Source organism: Alexandromys fortis, unplaced genomic scaffold (assembly GCF_014885135.2).
Source record: "Alexandromys fortis isolate MF-2015 unplaced genomic scaffold, M_Fortis_MF-2015_v1.1 scaffold_295, whole genome shotgun sequence".
In the NCBI taxonomy this organism is placed as follows: Eukaryota; Metazoa; Chordata; class Mammalia; order Rodentia; family Cricetidae; genus Alexandromys; species Alexandromys fortis.
Genome location: NW_026068169.1, coordinates 355,282 through 376,787, shown reverse-complemented (window position 1 = coordinate 376,787; position 21,506 = coordinate 355,282). Strand labels below are relative to the sequence as shown.

General features: G+C 39.7%; 1 protein-coding gene across 10 annotated transcripts in view; it reads left to right on the top strand.

The window, feature by feature from the left end:
* Fam120c (family with sequence similarity 120 member C) overlaps positions 1-21,506 on the top strand; it is a 127,046-nt gene that overhangs the window by 38,409 nt on the left and 67,131 nt on the right. For all 10 annotated transcript variants that reach the window (XR_007589529.1, XR_007589530.1, XM_050128320.1 and 7 more), the window contains exons 3-4: positions 2,104-2,186; positions 8,294-8,422. Coding sequence is in view for 8 of the 10 variants with exons in the window: in XM_050128320.1 (XP_049984277.1) it covers positions 2,104-2,186; positions 8,294-8,422 (212 nt within the window). In the remaining 2 variants the exon portion in view is untranslated. The remainder of the gene's footprint in view (positions 1-2,103; positions 2,187-8,293; positions 8,423-21,506) is intronic.

The following is a 21,506-nucleotide window of genomic DNA, read 5'->3' as shown; positions in this document are numbered from 1 at the left end:
ATGTTGATTTGGGATGTAGCTTAGTTGTTCGGGTACTTATTTAGCATACATGTGGTCCTGTGTTCAATCCTAGAACCACATACCTGGGTGTAGTGTAACATGCCTATAATTCTAGCACTCAGGAGGTAGAAACACAAGGATCAGAAATTTAAGACCATCCTTGGCCACATAGTCAAGGTCAACTTGTGCTATATGAGAAAGACCCTGTCTCAAAAAAACAAAACCTGAAGTTCTCATACCATATAATACTGTAAAAAAAAAAAGTAGAAATACTTTTTTTTAAAAGAAATACTGAAAAGCAGTAGGCAGGGGTTCTTAGCAGATGATCTGAAAAACTTAGTACTTAGTATGTTATGAACCTATTAACTTGTGATAAGAATATGAACATATAAATGTCAGTTATGAATATGAGAACATTTTTTTTGGATTTTTTGAGACAGGGTTTCAGTGTGTAGCCCGAGCTATCCTGGAACTCACTTTGTAGAGCAGGCTGGCCTCGAATTATATTGCAGAACTTACATGCAGAGTCCAATGTTTCACTAGTCCAAGTTTTCTTTTCTTCTCTACTCTGATTATTAGCATTTCTTTTTCAAAATCTAGATTTAGACCAGGAAGCTGTGTGGACTAGTTCTGCTCTCGGTCCTTTTTGTTAGGAGTACTTTTGAACAGTATTCAGCATAATTCATTTGCAGTGAAAAGTCCATATCCAGGGCTAGTACCCTGCCATTATCATTCGCGGAACTTTCTCGTGTCCCTAGCAATTCCTCTATCCATACACCCACTGGGTTTCTTTTTTGTTGTTTCATTTTTCATCCGGGTCTCACTGTGTAGCTTCAATCATAAGATCCGCCTGCCTTAACCCTCCTAATGCTGGGATTGCAGGCATGTGTTGTTACATCCAACTTTCAGGCCTTCTTTTAAAGATGCAAATTTTTTTGTTGTTTTTTGAGAAGGGTTTCTCTGTAGCTTTGGAGCCTGTCCTGGAACTTTCTCTGTAGACCAGGCTGGTCTCGAACTCACAGAGATCTGCCTGCTTCTGTCTTCCGAGTGCTGGGATTAAAGGTGTGCACCACCACTGCCCAGCAAAGATGCATTTCAAAGTAAATTGCAGAATTAATATTTGGAATTGGTTTTCCAAGTATTGCCAGTATGAACATTAATATACTGGTATAGCTGTGACCTGTAAGCACAAAGAACATCACTTTGAATAATGTGATTGAATCAGCCTACGTTTTCAAATTAGATTTTGTGCAATTATCACTGAAGTCCCGCTTCCCTGGATTCATTTTCCTCATCTCAGAAATGAAAGTAGTTATAATCCACAGTGTTACTGTGGCTGAGTAAAATGAGATATGGAAAGTGCTTTGAACTTGTCGAGTAATCAGTAATTTCTATTATAAAGGCAGCACAGCTAGGTAACAGTTTCCCATTTCCTGTGATAATGGGTAGTGCCATGCAGTTGAGAGTCTGACAGTCCTATTTTTTTTTTGTTTTAGTATAGGCCTACCTAGGGCCAAGTCACTAAGCTTGTTCGAATCTCAGTTTCCTTGTCTATAAAATGGAGATAAAACTTTAAGATTTGATCATTATAAAGGAGATACTCATGGTACAGAGTAGATAATTAGTACATAGATAACTACTTAATTACTTAATTTAATTAATTATTACATTAAGAATATAGGCTTACTGGGTGTTATGGTGCATGCCTCTAATCCCAGCACTTGGGAAGCAGAGGCAGGTGGACCTTTTAGTTGGAAACCAGTTTGGTGTATATATCAAATCTCAGACCACCCATAGGTATATAGTGAGACCTGTCTCCAAAATAATAATAATGATAATAATAACATAGACCTAATTTGGCATAGTAGAGCGTATCTTTAATCCCAGAACATAAGAGTCAGAGAGAGTCAGATCTCTGTGAGTTTGAGGCCAGCCTCGTCTAGAGAGTGAGTTCCGGGATAGCCAGGGCTACACAGAAAAACCCTGTCTCAAAAATAAAGAGAATATGGGTCTATGTGTAATTCAGGTATTTTCTCTCCCAGAGGATCCTCTTTATGATTTAAGCAAACTATACAGTGAATAAATGAAATGTCTATTTTATAGGTAACCACATTCTACCTGATGAAGACTTGGCTGCTTTTCACTGGAGCCTTTTGGGACCAGAACATCCTCTTGCATCACTTAAGGTAATATGCCCTATTTTGCCCCTGTACAATTAGGACGCATCAACTTTTGATTGAACTTTGATGGTGTAGAAAAATTATCTTTCATTAGATTTTTTAAAGTCTTTGCTTTTAAAGTCTTTTTGTTTATTTGTTTTTGTTTGTTTTTGAGGTTGTATTTTAATTACACTTCTTCCTTCCCTTTCCTCCCTCTAAACCCTTCCATATATCCCTATCCACTCATCCATCAAGTTTATGGCCCTTTTCTTTTCATCAGTTGTTTTTGCATGTACACATATATTTGTATATACATATATATTCCTAAATATAATCTGGTGAGTCCATATAATGCTACCTGAACGTCTGTTTTCAGGGCCGACAATTTGGCACTAGATAAGGAATTGGTGTGCTCTTCCCTTGGGAGGACCACCTCTTCCAGTCCCAGCTTTACTCACTTGCCTCTAGTTCTCTGTGTAGGGTTAAGGACTCGGTGGGCTTTTCCCCATGCAGTTTGGCACGTTCCTCGGTGTCCTCTTTCATTAGGTTTAAATTATAATACTTAGCTTGCAGTGGAGACACTGATTAGGAAGGCGGTTATATTTGGCATGTGCTGATTACTATGATATTACTTGACAGCATAATTTGTGGTAGTGTGAGCTCTGTTCACATTCTCCCCTTAGAATAAAGTAAAACTATATTTTACCTGCAGATAAAAATTAGTTCTGATAATACCTAGAACATAAGAATTCATACAAACTGGCAAAGAAAAATGCCTCAATAGTGACAAAAATGAGTAAAAGACTGAGTCAGAAAAATTGACAAAAGCAGAAATACAGTGGCTAATCATTTGACTAGATGCTCAACCTCACTAGTGACCAGACATGTACATCAGATGAGTGATGTGACCATTTTTTTAATAGTTTAGCAAAAATTAAAAATGGAATTTACTGCTACGAAATCTAAAGAAGAACCAACGCCCTTTGGCACTTGTGGCAGTGTAGTAGGAGGCCACTTGTTCATTTCCTGGCTGCCCAGACTCCCGAAATAATCACACAGAAATTATATTCATTGCAATACTGTTTGGCCAATAGCTTAAGTGGTTTTCTGCCTAACTCATACCTTAAATTAATCCATTTCTATTAATCTGTGTATTGCCACATGGCTGTGGCTTACCCGGTAAAGCTCTGTCCCCAGCGTCTGCCTCTGGTGGGGTTACATGGCTTCTCTTCACTCTACCTTCTTTCTCCCAGCATTCAGTTTAGTTTTCCTTTCTAGTTCTATTCTTCCCTATCACAGGCCAAAGCAGCTTCTTTATTCATTAACCAATAAATGCAACACATATACAGAAAGATGGGTTAATTTAAGATGTAAGAGCTAGCCAATAAGAAGCTAGACCTAATAGGACAATCAGTGATTAAATTAATACAGTTTTGTGTAATTATTTTGGGTCTGAGTGGCCTGGGAAAAATGAGCAACTTCTGCCTACAATTCTTTCTCCTGCATCATTTTTTCCTTGCTTCATTGGCTATTTCCCATTTGATGTAGAAGCATGATCCTTTTCAAAATTTCTGTGTATTTTTCCATTTAAATATATTTCCTATGCATGAGTGCTTTGTCTGCATGTATGTCTGTTTACTACATGCGTGCATAGTGTCTGCAGAAGCCAGAAGTGGGTATCACATCTCTTAGGACTGAAGTTACAGATGTTTGTGAGCTGCTATATGAATGATGGGGATTGAACTTGGTTCTTCTGGAAGAATAGCCAATGCTCCTAACCTCTGAGCTATTTCTATAGCCCCAATTCTTTTTTAAAATTGGAGATAAGGCCTGATACCAACTAGCCTTGAACTTACTCAAAAGTCTCTGGCTTCAACCTCCTGGGTTCTAAGATTATAAGCATATGCTACTATGGATGGCTGTGTATGATTCAGGTTTGAAGATAAAAACCCTTTGTGTGTGTGTGTGTGTGTGTGTGTGTGTATTATCATTGGGATAACAGGTGTGTGTTGCTAATATCTGACCTTTTATACAAGTATTAGGGATCTGAGTACAGGTTTTTGCATTTGTACAGCAAGCACTTTGTCAATTAAGCATCTGTCCAGGCCCAAACCCCTCTGCTGACCTTACCCCTGGCCACCTAAGCTATTGCTCTATTTTTCTTCTTACAGTATACTCTTCCAAAGAATTTTCTGAGGGCAAGGGTGGGGATGCTTCCATTGATACTTACCTGCTACACAAACATAAGGCATTTGATTCCCAGACATGAAAAACAAAAAGAATGGATGGTGGCTCATGCTTATAATTCTAGCCCTGGGGAGATGGAAACAGGCAGATTCTTAGGGTTCTCTTGTCAGCCAGCCTAGCTTAACTGGTGAACCTGGGTCCTAATCAGAGATCTTGTCTCAGAATACTAAGTGGATGGCTACTGAAGAGTGATGTTGGCCTCTGACCTACACACACACACACACACACCACCACCACCACCACCACCACCACAGGGTTGGGGGTGGGGAGGCTGTACTTGAGCTGTTTACTATCCTCCTGCCTCTGTAACCTGATTTGCTGAAACTGCCCTTAACAACGTTACCAATAAACCCAATGGTCGCCTCTCTGTTTTCATTTTACTTGCCAGTCTCCTAAACACTCAGCTGTCATTCCAACACGTTTGTTGATAGTTTTCATAATGGCCTCTTAAAAGTATGTGTTCAAGTTGGAGATGTAGCTCAATGAGGGAGAGCTTGCTGAGCACATGTGAGGACCTGGGTTCAATCTCTAGTACTGCCAAAAATGTGTAAGGTTTTAGGAACTTTGAAGGTGAAACTAAGATGGCCGTTTGAGGGTAGTTAGATCATTTGCACTGTGTGCAAAAATTACTATGCCACAGGCTCTTAGTGCTTTAGAAAAGTGTAGAAGAAAATTTGTTCTTGGGTCTGAAGAGATAGTTCAGTTAGTAAACTGCTTGCTGCATAAGCATGAGGATCTGAGTTCTAGCCCCAGTACCCACATTAAAAGGCAAGATGCTTTGTGCTTGTAATCCCAGTGCCAGGAAGACAGAGAGAGGAGGATTCATGAGGCTTGTTGGCCAACTAGCCTACCCTCGTTGAGGAGCCCCATGTACCATGATTGACTCTGTCTTAACAACAAGATGAACCACTTCTGAGGAACAATAATCTAGGGTGACCCTTGGTTTCCCTGTGTATGTGCATCTGGACCCCCCCCCAACATATGTTTTACACACACACACAGTTGCACACACATGCATACATGCACACATATACATATATGCACAGTATACAGATTTGTTTTTGAAAAATGTTGACAGTACTCAGTATAGATAGACTTTTCTTTGCCACCCACCCATTCCCAAATAACCGACACGGAGACTTAATATTAAATATAAATGCTCTGCTAATAGCTCAGGCTTATTACTAACTAGCTCTTAAACTTATTCCATTTCTATTCATTTACATTTCTGCCATGTGGCGTTACTTCTCTTTCATCTTGCACCTCCTGTTTCTTCTCTGTGTCTCACTGGCAACTCCTCTTACTCCACCCTTCTTCTTCCCAGCATTCTCTCTGCCCCCAGATCCTGCCTAGCCATTGGCCAATCAGCTTTTTATTAACAATGAGAGTAATACATATTTATAGTGTACCAAAGATTGTTCCACAGCAGCTTGGAATTGAACCCAGAGCCTTAGACATGATAGGAAATCATTCTACCTCCATACTATATCCCCAGCTCTAAGATTTGTTCTTTAGCATTATGAATCTGTCTTATTTAGTCTGAGCAAAAAACCTGATAGGGTAGAGGACTAGACTAATTGGGATAAATAAGGAGACTATTAAGAGGAGGAGGATGAGAGTGTAATGAAGAGGTGAATATGATCAAAATTTATAATATTCATACATGAAAATATCATAATGAAACCTACTCTTGTATAGTAATATATACTAATTTTAAAAGAGGATTCAGAGCATGTCACTTTCCTGTTTAAAATCCTATAATGACTGTTTATGTCACGCAGTCCTTCTCATAGCTTGCCATCCCCAGAGTTTCCTAGCCCCTTAGAAGGTTCATATTTAACATTCTCTCTACTTAGATTGCCTTTTTTTCTTACACAGCTATTTTCTCACTCATAAAAGTTTTGTTAAATGTCATTTTCTCAATGAGGCTTTTCCCAATCCTATTATTTAAAATTATATAGGTGTGCATGCACATATACATACATATGCACATCAGCTTATCCCAACCACATTTAATATTCCTGCTGCCATGAAGGCAGAGTTCTTGTCTTTTGTATTTACTGCTATGTCTCTGGTACCTTAGGACAGTATCTGGCCGTTGCTTGACAGTAACTGTTTGATACAGGGTCTCTGTACATAGTCCTGGCAGACCTAGAACTTAGTATATAAGTTGACCAAGTTGGCTTCACGTTCATAGAAGTTTGCTTAAGCATCCAAGTGCTAATGTTAAAGGTGTGTGCTATCACACCAGACATAGTAACTTTTTAAAAAATGATTTTTTATTTCTGTTTACTTTTGTGTGTATGGGTGTTTTACCTGCTTGTATGTCTATGCATGCCTGGTACCCATGGAGGCCAAAAGACAGTGGTGGATACCCTGGAGTTAGAGGCGTCTTTTAGCTGTCATATGCATGCCAGAAACTGAACCTGGGTCCTCTGGAAGATCAGCCTGTGCTCTTAGCCTCTGAGCCATCTCTCCAGCTCCATCAATAGCTGATTTTTGAGGAATGAATGATGCAGTGTATTGGTAAAACATTTTTCTCTCCAAATGACCCCTTATTACTCTAGATGTCTATGAATCTTGCTTTTTAAATTCAATTTTAGTTATACATATGCATGTAGGGGGATATATGCACATGAATGTATTTTGCCCACAGAGGCTATATGAACTAGAGTTACAAATGGTTGTGAGCCGCCTGGTATGTAGGTACTTGGAATTGAACTCAAGTCCTCTTGAAGAACAATATGTGCTATTCACTGCTGAGCCCTCTCTTCCACCCCCAACAAAATGAATTTTATCAAAAGCCTTTTGAAAATGTATACCATTGACTCAATCATTACAATGTAAAGAACTATAATTATTAGACTTAAAGAACTCTAAATGCGGTAACAAAACCTACATTTCTGCATAGCATGAAATATTTCCCTTTATATTTATTCATTTATTCATTCATTATTTGTGTATTAATGTATTTATTCTTCTTTCACATAATACATCCCAACCAGTATTTCCCCTCTCTTCACTCCTCTCGATATCCCCAAAACTTCCCTGTCCCCAGAACCTACTACTGCTCCATTCTTTCCCTTCAGAAAAGAACAGGCCTCCTAGGGAAGTCTTAAACCCTTCCATCAAGGCTGGAAGAGTCAACCCAGTAGGAGGAAAATGGTACCAAGAACAGGGAAAAGAGTCAGAGACATCCTCAACTCCCTCTGTTAGGAGCCCCACAGAAACAACTAACAACCATAAAATATATGCAGAGCACCTAGCTCGGACCCATACAGGGTCCGTGATTGTTGTTTCAGTCTCTGATTCCCTATGAGCCCAAGCTGGTTGACTCTGTGGGCCATGTTCTTGTGGTGTCCTCTACCTCTCTGGCTCATACAGTTCTTCCTCCCATTTTGCCACAGGGCATCCTAAGCTCCACCTATTGTTTGGCTGTGGGTCTCTGCATCTGCTCCCATCAGTTGCTGGCTGAAGCCTCACTGATGACAGTTGGGCTAGGTACCAGTCTATGAGTATAGCAGAGTAGTATTAGGAATCATTACATTGCCTTTTTTTGAATATCACAAACATGGGCAAAACAATAGATTATTCCATTTATTCACAATTGTTTAATGATTTAGACCAACTATCAAGATTTTGCCATGCGTTCTGGATTTTCTTGTTATTGCCAATATGGCAAGTTATTTCATTTGCACATTCTTTGTGTATGTCTCTAAAATGTTTGCATGTTACCCTACATATGCATATGGACTTTATCACTCCTAGAAATTACCAAGTTTACAGCTGTGGGTGCCGGGAACCAAACTCTTATATGTTTGGCTGCGAGCCTAGCCTTTAACGGTGTCTTTGACTTTGGTGTCCCTTACTGATCATGTCTTTTCTAGGTCCGAGCTCATCAGTTGGTTCTTCCACCCTGTGATGTCGTGATCAAGGCTGTTTCTGAGTATGTTAGCGCCATCAAAGACCCCTCAAATCTGGATGTGGTTGGGAAGGATGTTTTCAAACAGTCTCAGGTGAGTCAGCCTTTCCCTCCCCGAGAATCACCAGCTCTCTGTATTTTTCATTTAAAGACTTGACTTTGTGTACACACGTTTGCAGCTGTCTACATGCCGTGCCACGGGTGTGGCGGGCAGAGGACAGTTTGTGGGAATCAGTCCTCTCCTTCCATCATGTGGGCTGTAAGAATCCAACTCATATTGTCAGGCTTGGTGGCAAGTGGCTTTACTTGCTGAACCATCTCGCTGGCCTTCACCAGCTTTCTTACTCTAGCTTGCTACACTACCAAGTTCTCTGTTCTTTTCAGAGGTCCCCAGCTTTCCCCTGCTTACTGGCTAAAATTCTAAAATTTCCTTTAAAAATGTTGTGAGATCTGGATAGAAACGTTCCTTTGTTTTTTTCCTACTGATAATTAATATACTACAAACATATTCTGAAAAAATAAAAAATAAACAAACTGCCTAAAGTCTTATTCCCCAGAACCTACTTATGACAGCTAATGCTCTTATGTGCCTTCTTTCGGTGTCATATGCTAGGGGTCAAACCCAGGGCTTGGCACGTGCTAAAGAAGCAGTCTACAATTAAGCCACACCCTCAGCTAATTTTGATGCTTTTAATTATGTTTTGTTTGTTTACTGCATGTGTAAGCCACGGTGCCCATGTGCTAGAAGACAGCTTGGTCTTCTTCTTCCACCATGTAGGTTCTGGGCAATGAACTCAGGCTACCAGACTTGGTGGCAAGTGCCTTTACCCACTGAGCCATATCGTTATTCTTAATGTATATTTTAACATAAAGGATGTCTTACTGGAGAATAAAGTAGATAATGAGAAAAAGGACTATTTAAAATGAGTCTCCATAAAATAAGAATCCTGGCTAGCCTCTGGCACTATAGGATGGCTTCTAGATAATGTTACATGGATGGACTCATAAGGTATATAATAGCTTCAGAATATCTTTTGTCATTCAGCATGATGCTTTTAAGATTTTTTTCACATTGGGCTAGAGAAATGGCTCAGTGGTTAAGAGCATGTACTGTTTGTGTAGAGGACCTGAGTTCACTTCTCGGCATCCATGTTGGGGAGCTCACAACTGCTTATAAATAACTCCGGGAATCCAACACTCTCTTCTGGCCCCTAGGGCTACTTCCATGTATGTGGCATACACACACTGTTGTTCCCCACATAACACACATGAAAAGAAAAATTTTAAAGAAAAACAAGAATTTTTAAGTTGTTTGATATTGTATGTGTATCAGTAATTCATTTTTATGGGTATATGAACAGTTCATTCATCCATACATTCCTTAAAGAATATTTAGATATAAACTTGAGTAGTTACAAATAGAGCTGCTATGAACACTTGCATACAAGCTTTTGTATGAATGTAGTGCTTCATTTTCATAGTGTAAATATCTAGAACTGAGATTTCTAGAACATATGTTAAGTGTATGTTAAAATTTATGACAATGCCAAACCATTTTTCACAGTAGTTATCTCTTTCCTTGCTAGTGCTTGGTCAATATTGTAACTTAAATTTTCTGTATTTTTGTATGTATGTATGCATGCATGCAAGCATGCATGCATGTGTGGGGAGTAGGCATGCTATAATGCTTATGTAGTGGTCAGAAGACAACCTGTAAGAGTCTGTTCTCTCCTTTACCATGTGGAATCCAACTCATGTCAGACATGGTGGCAAGCATTATCCTGCTGGTCCTGATTTATTTCTGATAGTATAGTACCTTGTCCAGCTAGGCAATACGCTACAACTCAGCTATACCCACAGTGCTAAGCATAGTTTTAGTTTGTATTTAAAAGTGGCTCATAGAAACCTTTGGTTTTGTTTATGGACGAGGACTCACTGTGTAGTCTGGCTGTCCCCAAACTGGCCATGTAGACCATGCTGTCCTTAGACTTGCACTGATCTCCCCGTATCTGCCTCCTGAGTGATAAGTTTTCAAGCGTGTGCCATCACATACAATGAATATTTTTTTTTCTTGCACTTACTGCCCATTTGTCCTAGCATTTCTGTGTAGGTTCTAGGGATCCAACTAGGGTCCTCATGCTTACAAGGCAGTGACCTTACTAACTGAGCTCTCCCTTCAGCTTCTCTTTTTAAAAAAGTCAAATAATTGCATATTTTACATTTTTATCTCTAATTTGTGTAAAATATTTGTCTTTTGTTTTTCATGTGATTATCCAGGTATCTGAATATAGTTTGTTGAAAGGCTATTTTTTTTCTCCCTTGAATTGCCTTTATGCTTTTATAAAAAAAAGTCAATTGACTACATATGCATGAGTGTATTTCTGTACTTTTGTGGGAGGGTTAAAGTGTGTGTATATTATTTTACCAGAAGTGCACCATCTTAACTACTATAGCTCAATATTAAGTCTAAAAGCTAAGCAATGATTCTTCTAATTTCGATCTTATTTTGTCTTTGTAAACTCTTCTGCCTTTCCATATAAATTTTAGAAGAGTATTGTTTGTATCTACAAAAAAAAAAAAAGAAATCTTGCTTGGATTTCAGTTGAAATACCATAAAATGTACGAAAGAAATTAGTTTATTTTTTATTTTATTTTTCAAGTACTAATGATTAAACCTAGGATGATACGCTGTGCCAGCTGCCTGTCATGAGGTTATATTCCCAGCCATTTCTTTTAAGCTTTTCTTTTTAGATAAGGTCTCACTATAATGCCTTGAATTAATTTTGAGCCTTAGCTAGGTCTTGAACTTGTGATCTTCCTGTCTCTGTCTTCTAAGTAGCTAGGATTACAGGTCTGTACAGCTGTGCTCAGTTGTGAATATTTGAATCTAGTAGCATGATAAATCTATTTTATTTATGTCTTCCTTGACTTTTTTTAAAATTTTTATTGAGCTCTACATCTTTCTCTGCTCTCCTCCCTGCCTCTCCCCTCCCCTTCAACCCTCTCCCAAGGTCCCCATGCTCCCAATTTACTCAGGAAATCTTTTCTTTTTATACTTTCTACTTCCCATGTAGATTAGATCCATGTATATCTCTCTTAGGGTCCTCATTATTGTCTAGGTTCTCTGGGATTGTGATTTGTAGGCTGGTTTTCTTTGCTTGATATATAACAGCCACTTATGAGTGAGTACATATGATATTTGTCTTTCTAGGTCTGGGTTACCTCACTCAAAATAATGTTTTATAGCTCCATCCATTTGCCTGCAAAATTCAAGATGTCATTATTTTTTTTTCTGCTGTGTAGTACTCCATTGTATAAATGTACCACATTTTCCTTATTCATTTTTTAATTGAGGGGCATTTAGGTTGTTTCCAAGTTCTGACTATGACAAACAAAGCTGCTATGAACATAGTTGAGCACATATCCTTGCGGCACGATTGAGCATCCTTTGGATATATACCCAAAAGTGGTATTTCTGGGTCTTGAGGAAGGTTGTTCCTAATTTTCTGACAAATGGCATACTGACATCCAAAGGGTCTGTACCAGCTTGCACTCCCACCAGCAATACAGAAGTGTTCCCTTTTCCCCACAACCTCTCCAGCATAAGTTGTCATCAGTGTTTTTGATCTTGGTCATTTTTACAGGTGTAAGATGGAATCTCAGAGTTATTTTGATTTGTATTTCTCTGATGAGTAAGGATGTTGAACATTTCCTTATGTGTCTTTCAGCCATTTTAGATTCCTCTGTTGAGAGTTCTCTGTTTAGGTCTGTACTCCATTTTTTAAATTAGATTATTTGTTCTTTTGATGACCAATTTCTTGAATTCTGTGTATATTTTGGAGATCTGTCTTCTATCTGATGTGGGGTTAGTGAAGATCTTTTCCCATTCTGTAGGCTGTTTTGTCTTGTTGACCATGCCCTTTGCTTTACAGAAGCTTTTCAGTTTCAGGAGGTCCCATTTATTAATTGTTTCTCTCAGTGTCTATGCTGCTGGGGTTATATTTAGGAAGTGCCTATGCATTCAAGTGTACTTCCCACTTTCTCTTCTATAAGGTCCAGTGTGGCTGGCTTTATGTTGAGGTCTTTGATCCATTTAGACTTGAATTTTGTGTATGGTGATAGATATGGGTCTATTTTCATTCTTCTACATGTTGATATCCAGTTATGCCAGCAACACTTGTTAAATATGCTTTCTTTTTTTCATTTGATTTTTTTGCTTCTTTGCTCTTTTTTTTTTTGGTTTAAAATCAGATGTTCAAAGATGTGTGGATTAATATCCGGGTCTTCTGTTCAGTTCCATTGGGCCTCCTGTCTGTTCTTATGCCAAACCATGCTGTTTTCAGTACTGTAGCTCTGTAATAGAGTTTGAAGTCAGGGATTCTGATGCCTAGAGAAGTTCTTTTATTATACAGGATTGTTTTGGCTATCCTGGGTTCTTTTCTTTTCCATATGAAGTTGAGTACCATTCTTTAGAGGTTTGTGAAGAATTTTGCTGGGAGCTTGATGGGTATTACATTGAATCTGTAGATTGCTTTTGGTATGATTGCCTGTTGGGGACCCTTCCCCAACCACCTCGGTTATGGATGACCCTGGGTAGTGCCACAGAAATCAGGACACAGGGGATGCAGATTGGGAGATACAACTGCATACAAAGTTGCAAAGCCAGTGCTCCTTTATAATACTCAAATCACAATCCAAGCTAGGTTCCCATAGTACTTGAAAATAGTTGTATAAAGTAATAACTTTGTTGCAAATAATTTCAAGAGCTTTGTGCCCTAGTTAATCTAAACAAAAAGCCTGGTGTTATGGGAATAACTTTTGCTGTTATAAAATATGTAAAAACACCTCATCAGAAGACAAACCACAACCTAATCAGAGCCTTTGAACTACGGTGCACATCTGTGTTCTCAAGGACTGACCATTGGCAAGGCACTCTACTGATGGGAGAGGTTTGCCTCCTCCTGACTTGGTTTGCCAAGCCTGTCAGTGAGAATGCTACCTCAAGTCTCCCCTGCACAGAGTTTCTGTGCAGTTCAAAGCTAGCCCTCCACAATTGTCGACTTTTTTTTTTTTTGAGACAGGGTTTCTCTGTGTCGCCCTGGGTATCTTGGAACTCACTCTGTAGATTAGGCAGGCCTAGAACTTACAGAGATCCACCTGCCTCTGCCTGCCAAGTGCTGGGATTAAAGGTGGTATCCACCACTGCCTGCCTTTTCTTTGATTTTTTAAATCTGTTGAATATTTTATAGTTTTTAAACATATAAACCCTCTATTTTAAAAATTATTTTAATCTTTATGCTTTTCCTTTATTTCTTTTGGTGCTAGATATTGACCTCGGGGCCTTGTACATGTTAGACAAATATTCTTTTCTAAATATTTTAAAAAACAATCTTTTTTATTTTAGATACCAATCCCAGTTCTTCCCTCCCCTCCTCCTACTGCCTCACACCTTCCCCCTACCTCACCCCCACCCACTCCTCAGAGAGGGTGAGGTCTCCCATAGGGAGTCAACAAAGTCTGGCACATCACACTGAGGCAGGACCAAGGCCCTCCCCCTGTATCTAGGCTAAACAAGGTATCCCTCCGTAGGGACTGGGCTCCAAAAAGCCAGTTTATACACTAGTGATAAATACTCGTTCCACTGCCAGTGGCCCCACACACTGCCCAAGCCACACACTGTCACCCACTAGTTCGGTCCCATGCTAGTTCCCCAACTGTCAGTCTGGAGTCAGTGAGCATCTACTAGCTCGGGTCAGCTGTTTCTGATGGGGACATCATGGTCTTGACCCCTTTGTTCATATTATCACCCCTCCCTCTCTATGGCTGGGCTCCAGGGGCTCGGCCCAGGGCTTAGCTGTGCATCTCTGCATCTGCTTCCTTCAATTACTGGATGAAGTTTCTATGGTAACAATTAAGGTAGTCATCAACCTGATTACAGGGGAAGGGCAGTTAAGGTACCCTTTCCACTGTTGCTTAGATTCTTAGCTGCGGTCATCCTAGTGGATATCTGGAAATTTTTCAGTGCCAGGTTTCTTGCTAATCCCCTGCTGGATCCCTCTATCAAGACATCTCTTTCCTTGCTCTCTCTGTCTGTCCTTCCCCCAACTCGACCTTTCCAATCCCTCATGTTCTCCCTCCCCCCTCCCCTTCTCCCTCCCACTCCACTCCCACAGTCTTCTCTCCCCCTATGCTCCCAATTTACTCAGGAGATTTTTAGACAAATATTCCATCACAGACAGAGCTATACTCTTAAGCTCTATACGTGGTTTTGAGTATTCGTAACTTAAATAGTGCACATTTCACTAATTGTAAAAATACTATTTTATTTTTAGAAATATGATTGATTTTTGTGTGTTGAGTCTTGACTTGGAAATTTCTATGCTTACTTGTTAGTTCTATGAGTTTGTGGTGGTACACTTCCTGGGGTTTTTGGTGTAGGTGGTCATGTTTCGAAATAGAGATGATTTTCTTTGTTTGTTTTCTAATTTGTGCGCCTCCCTCCCAAACCTGAGTTATAGTGTTTAGGATTTCTAAACCATACTCAATAGGAATGCCTAGACTAGAATACCATTGGTCTTTTGAGATATTATCATTATTAAATATGATATGAGCTGTAGGCTTTCTCACATATGTTTCAGAACATGCATGTATTCTAGTTCTAGTTTTCTCAGATGAATCATTGCCATCATCATCATCATGAGTGCATAGTATGTATTTTGTGTGTATGTGTATGCTTACATTTGTGACCGTGTACTGGGATGTTCATGTACATGCATGTGGAGGCCAGAGGTCAATGCTAAGTGTGTTCCCCATCACTCTGATTTATTTATTTTTTATTATATATGACTGTGAGTATGCACATGTGTGCATGTGTAACTGTCCTTAGAGGGCTGATGCATCGGATCCCCTGGAACTGGAGACATGGGAAGTTGTTGGTGCCATAACCTAAGCTTTGGTCCTCTGAGTATGTGTCATTTTTAAAAATATTTGTTTTAATTACGCATCTGTGTGCCTGTATGCATATGTGTGTATACACACACACAAGTACAGGGGCCCTTGGAGACAACATTGGATCTCCTGGATATGTAAATTTCAGGTAAGATGCCCCATGTGGGTGCTGGGACCTGAACTCATGTCCTCTGGAAGAGCAGTCCTTCCTGTTAACCCCTAGCCCCTTCTTCTAGCCTACAGCAGTACATTCTGTTAGCTACTGAGCCATTTCTCCAGCCCCTCCATCTTACTTTATGAGACAGGGTTCCTCACTGAACCTCGTGCTCACCTATCTAGCTAGGTTGGCTGGCCAGTGGACTCCAGGACTCCCACTGTCTCTGCTTCCTCAGCACTGGTATTATGAATGCGTGCCTCTGTTATACCCATCTCTCCGTGTGTGCCAAGCATCAGAACTTATGCTATGATGACAAACACATTTTGCTGTACCAGGTTATCTCTCCAGTCAATCTTACAAATGTATTTTACACATCTATGATAGTATCATATTTCTTTTCCTTCCTTAGTGTTGCACAATTAATAAAAAACCTAGAGACAGATATTAAAATACAAATGAAATATCACCACACTTTAGTCATCAGTATTTAGGATTGATATATTTTCTTTCAAACCTCTCTGGAATACTTTAAATTTCTGGGTTTGAATTGTTGGCATTTTACAGAGTAGTTTTTGCCTTTTATTTCATGGAGGACAGTTGTAGTTGTTTGTGCTGTATTGAACTGGTTTTCAAGATAACGAAGGCTGGGAAATGAGCTGGCAAGTGTAGTAGTTAATCTTCATTGTCAGTTTAAGTGGATTTTTGGTTTTTGTTTGTTTGATTTTTTGAGACATGGTCTCTGGTTGTCCTAGAACTTGCTGTGTAGAGCAAGCTGGACATGAACTCACAGAAACCTATCTCTGCTTTGTGAATGCTGGGATTAAAGTTGTGTACCACTATAACCAGGTCTTTGCTGGCTTAAAAAAAAATTTTTTAATACTTACCTATTTGTATGTATGTACGGGTGTGTGGGTTAACATGGCATGGCATACATGTGGAGCTCAGTGGACAACTCCCAGGAATTGGTTCTTTTTTAACAACATGTAGATTCAAACTCAGGGCATCGGGTTTGGGTGCAAGTGCCTTGACCCCAGACGCTTCACTGGCCCCAACTTGACTAGATTTAGACTCACCCAAGAAACATGTTCATGGATAGTTCTGTAAGGACAATTTTAGTCAAGTTTAACTGAGGAATGAGGCGAGGTGTCACCCTGAATAAGAGCGCATCATTTCTGTGGACTGGGGCGTGAGGATGAATGAAAGGGAAGAGGTAACTAAGCATTAGCCTTAGCCGCTTTGCCCCCTGGATGCAGATGCAGTGTGACAAGCCTCCTGGTGATCCTGCTGCCACACCGTCCCCTGCCATCATGAACTGCCTTCTCAAACCCTGAGGCAGGAGAAGGCCTCCCTTATTTCTTGTCAGCTTGCTTTCGTCAAGTGTTTGTTACAGGACTGAGAAAAGTAACTAAGACAGCAAGTGTTCCGTCTTCTGGTTTTAAGAAGCTTGTGTAGCGGGCTAGTGAGGTGGTTCAGCATGTAAAGACAGTTGCTGCCAGATCCGTAACTTGAGGCTGTCCCCCAAGACCCATATTGTATACAAGAACCCATTCCCGAAGAGGCAGGTCTCTGACATCCACATGTATAAGATGTCATAGACACAGTTACACAATTAATGTAATTTTTAAATGAAGATTTGTGGAGTTAGTGTAAAGTTAGTTTTTTAGTTGTTCATAGAGTTTGCCTGTAGTGTGTCTGGTGTTTATTTCTTTGAATTTGTCGTGTTTAGATTTTGCTTAGCTTCTTGAATCTCTAACTTTGTCTTTTACTAAATTTGGAAATATTTTTGATAGTTTCTTTAAATAGTGTTTCTGTTCTGTACTTTTGTTCTTTACTTCCTTGACCTCAAAAGCACCAAGTATGCATGTATGTGGGTATGGGGGATGCTGCTGGAGGCCAACCTTGGGTGTCATTCCTCAAGAGTTGTGTCTGCCTTGTTTTTTGAGACAAGGTATCTTACTGGGATGTGGGACTTGCTGATTAGCTTAGGAAAGCTGAGCAAGGAGTACTAAGAATTATCATTTTTCTCCCTCCCCAGTGCTAGCATTACAGGCATGAGCTGCCATGCCTTGCTCCCTGCCACGGGTGCTAGGAGTCAAACTTGGTCCATATGCATGCCCAGTGAGCATTTTACTAACTGCATTGTCTCCACCGCTTACCTCCTTCCTCGCCTCTTCTTGCAAAACCCACTCCATTTTAGACCGTTCGCTACTATTCAGTAGATTCCTATTGTTTCTTTTCTCTTCTTTTTAAATTATAATTTATTTTGTTCCGGGATGATCATTTTGGTACTAGTCTTCTGTGTTCTCAGCATCCCCCAGTTACCTGTGGTTCTTTGTCTAAGGTTGAGATGCCCCAAGTCTTCCCCTTTCCATATTAGCTTAACATGTCTATTGGTATGGTCCTTGCTCAGGTCATATTCGTTTAGGTTAACAGTGTTGGTGAGATTCATGGGTGTAACCTCCCTGTCATTTCTAGGATATACAATCTCACAGAAAACTCCCTGATCCCCTTACAGTCTTCTATCCCCTTCCCTTCATGATGTTCCTTAAGCCTTAGGTGAAGGAGTTGTGCTGTACATATATGTGTCTTCAGGGACTGGGCTCCACATGTCCGTGTTTTGATTGGTTGTGGTTTTCTGTAATGATCTCCATTACAGCAAAGGGAAGTTTCCTTGATGAATGGTGAGGGCTACATTTCCCTGTGGGTATATGAACAACTATTTAGAATGTAGTTAAGAATTACGCTGCTTTAGTAAAGTGGCAATTGGAGGTTCTCCTCCAAGATCCATAGCTGTAGTAATAAGAGCAGCGGGGCTGCGTCCCCGGCACCTGGCCGCCTGCATGGCTAGCTTATGCCCAAAATAATTACATGGAAACTGCATTCTTTTAAACACTGCCTGGCCCGTTATCTGTAGCCTCTTACTGGCTAGCTCTTACATATTAATCTAACCCATTTCTAATATTCTATGTAGCCCACGAGGTGGCTTACCAGGAAAGATCTTAACCTGCATCTGTCTGGAGTGGGAGAATCATGACGACTCCTGGACTCAGCTTCTTTCTCCCAGCATTCTGTTCTGTTTACTCCACTCACCTAAGGGTTGGCCTATCAAGGGGCCTAGGCAGTTTCTTTATTAATAAGAAATCACTCCCACATCACATAGCTTCTCTAGTCCTGAGTAGTTGGTTAGGTTTCCAGTTCCAGGCTGATTTCCCTCTTGTTGGACAGTCCTCGAGTCCAATTAGAGAGATTTAGTTACTGTCAAAGTATATGTGCCACCATTGCTCGCTTAGAGTTATTGTGCCATGCTGGTCATGGTTACGGTTCATAGTTGTCAGAGCTGGGTAGAAGTGCCAGTTGCTTCCCTTCCTTGGCTGCTTGCATAGCACATTCTGGTACAATTAAAGCCAGTCCTCAAGGGAGGAGGCTTTCAGGTCACATCCAGCTTAGGTCCTCTGGGCCCTGTGTCTGAAATGGCATGGTGTCTTCAGGAATGGGTGTTTCCTTTCACCTCTGGTGGGCAATCGAGATCAACAGCAAAAGCTACTAATGTTCTGGTGGTCTCTTGGACAGCCCTGACCAGCAGCTCAAAAGAGGGCTTCTCATGTCTGCTACTGAAGTTTTTCTTAGATCGTCTATGGCTCTTGAGGGAAGCATTGTCAGCTCAGATGGGAAATTTTTTTAAACTATATATTTATTTTATGTATACACACATATACACACATGCTTACATGTATTATAGACTGTTATAGGTTGCTTTTTACTCTTTTGACTCTTTGGGGGCACACCACCCAGTTCCCAAATAAATCACACAGAGTCTTATTCTTTCTTATGAATGCCTGGCCTTAGCTTGACTTATTTCTTGATAGCTTTTATCTTTTTTTCTGTATACCCTCCTTTACTTCTTAACTCTGTGTCTTGCTGTATGGCTCAGTGTCTGGCCCCTGATATTTATCCTGTCTGCATGCCAGCCTCGACTGTCCTTTCTCTTGCCTCGCTATCGGCCATTCAGCTCTGTATCACACCAATCAGGTGTTTTAGACAGGCAAAGTAGCACAGCTTCACAGGGTTAAACAAATGCAACATAAAAGAATGCAACACATCTTTGCATCATTAAAGCAAATGTTCCATAGCATAAACAAATGGAACACATCTTAAAACAGTATTCAGCAACAATAGACATTTTAGATCAATAGTAAATACTATGATTTCTTATGACTTCTTCAGACACCATTACTGTTATTTTCTCCTCCACCCTCCTCTTTGTCTTCTGGGCCTGGGTTATGTCACTCAGTATGATCCTTTCTAGTTCCTTCCATTTATATACAGCGTTCATGATTTCATTTTTCTTTATAGATGAATAATATCCTATAGTATTCTACATTTTCCTTACCTATTTGTCAGTTGAGGGACATTTAGGTTGTTCCCATTTTGTAGCTGTTGTGAATAGAGCATCATTAAACATGACTGAGCAAGAATCTGTAGAATAGAATGTCACATCCTATGGGCATATGCGAAGGAGTGCTAATGTTCATATGGGAGATATATTTTTAGCTTTCGAATTCTTTACATATTCCGGCTATTAATCTGCTGTCAGATTCTTCTCCCACTCTGTGGACTTCTTCCTCACTTGATTGTTCCTTTAGCTGTACAGATGTTGTTTGGTTTTATGAAGTCCTATGTGTCAGCTCTTGGCATTAATTCCTGAGTCAATGATATCTTATTCAGGAAGTCCTTTCCCACACGCCGATTTCATATAGAGTACTGGCTATGCTTTCTCCTAGCAGTTTCAGGTTTCATGCTTAGGTGTTTTTATTCAGTTGGAGCTAGTCTCCTGCAAGGTAATAGATATGGGTCAAATTTCATTGTTCTGCACGTGGACATTCAGTTTCCCAGCACCATTTGTTGAAGGTGCTTTCTTCCCTCCAGTGTATATTTTTGTTGTAGTAATGCATACTCATATTTGGGACTTGGATTTTGTTCCAATGGCACCAGCTCCATATTGTTTTTGTTACTATGGCTCTGTACTATAGTTTGAGAACTGGAATGGTAAGCTTACCAGTTTTTTTTTTTTAAAAAAGTTCTTATCTTTCAAAATACAGCATTTATTTTTTAAAAAGATTTATTTATTTATTATGTATACAACATTCCTTCCATGTATGTTTGTATGCCAGAAGAGGGCACCAGATCCCATTATAGATGGCTGTGAGCTACCATGTGGTTGCTGGGAATTGAACTCAGGACCTCTGGAAGAGCAGTCAGTGCTCTTAACCTCTGAGCCCTCTCTCCAGCCCCCACCAGTATTGTTCTTTTAGCTCAGGATTGTTTTGACTGTCTGGGTTTTTTTTTTTTTTTTTTGTGGTTCCGTATGAATTTTAGGATAATTTTTTCTATTCCTGTAAAGAATGAGATGGAGATTTTGATCAGGATTGCATACATGGCTTTTGCTATAATGGTCATTTTTATAATATTCTATCGACCCACGAGGATAGGGTGTCTTTCTATTTTCTTGTAGTATCTTTATTTCTTTCTTCGGATGTTTAAAGTTTTCATCGTAGGACTCCTTCACATCTTTGGTTAGGTTTATTCCTAGGTATCATTGAGGTTGTTGTAAATGGGAGTGTGTCCACAATCTCTTTTTACATATGTTTTTGTTGGTGTGTATAAAGACTTTTAATTTATGCAAGTTGCTTTTGCAAACTGCCATGTTGTTGAAATTGTTTCTTGTTTCTAGAAGTTTTCTGATTAGAATTTTTGTGATCTCTTATGTCTTCTACAGATAAGGATAGTTTGACTTCCTTTTTGGATCCTTTAATTTCCTTACTGCTCTAGCTACTACTTTGAGCACTATATTGAATAGGAGTGTGGACATTTCCTGATTTCAGTGGTATTATATCAAGTTTTTCTCCATTTAGGACTATGTTGACTGTGAATTTCTCATGTAGTTTTTATTATGTTGAGGTATGTTTCCTCTAGTCTTGCTCTCTCTAGGACATTTATCATAAAGGCATTTTGTCAAAAGCCTTTTTATTGAGATGATTATGTGGTTTTTGTCTATACATCAGTTTATATTATT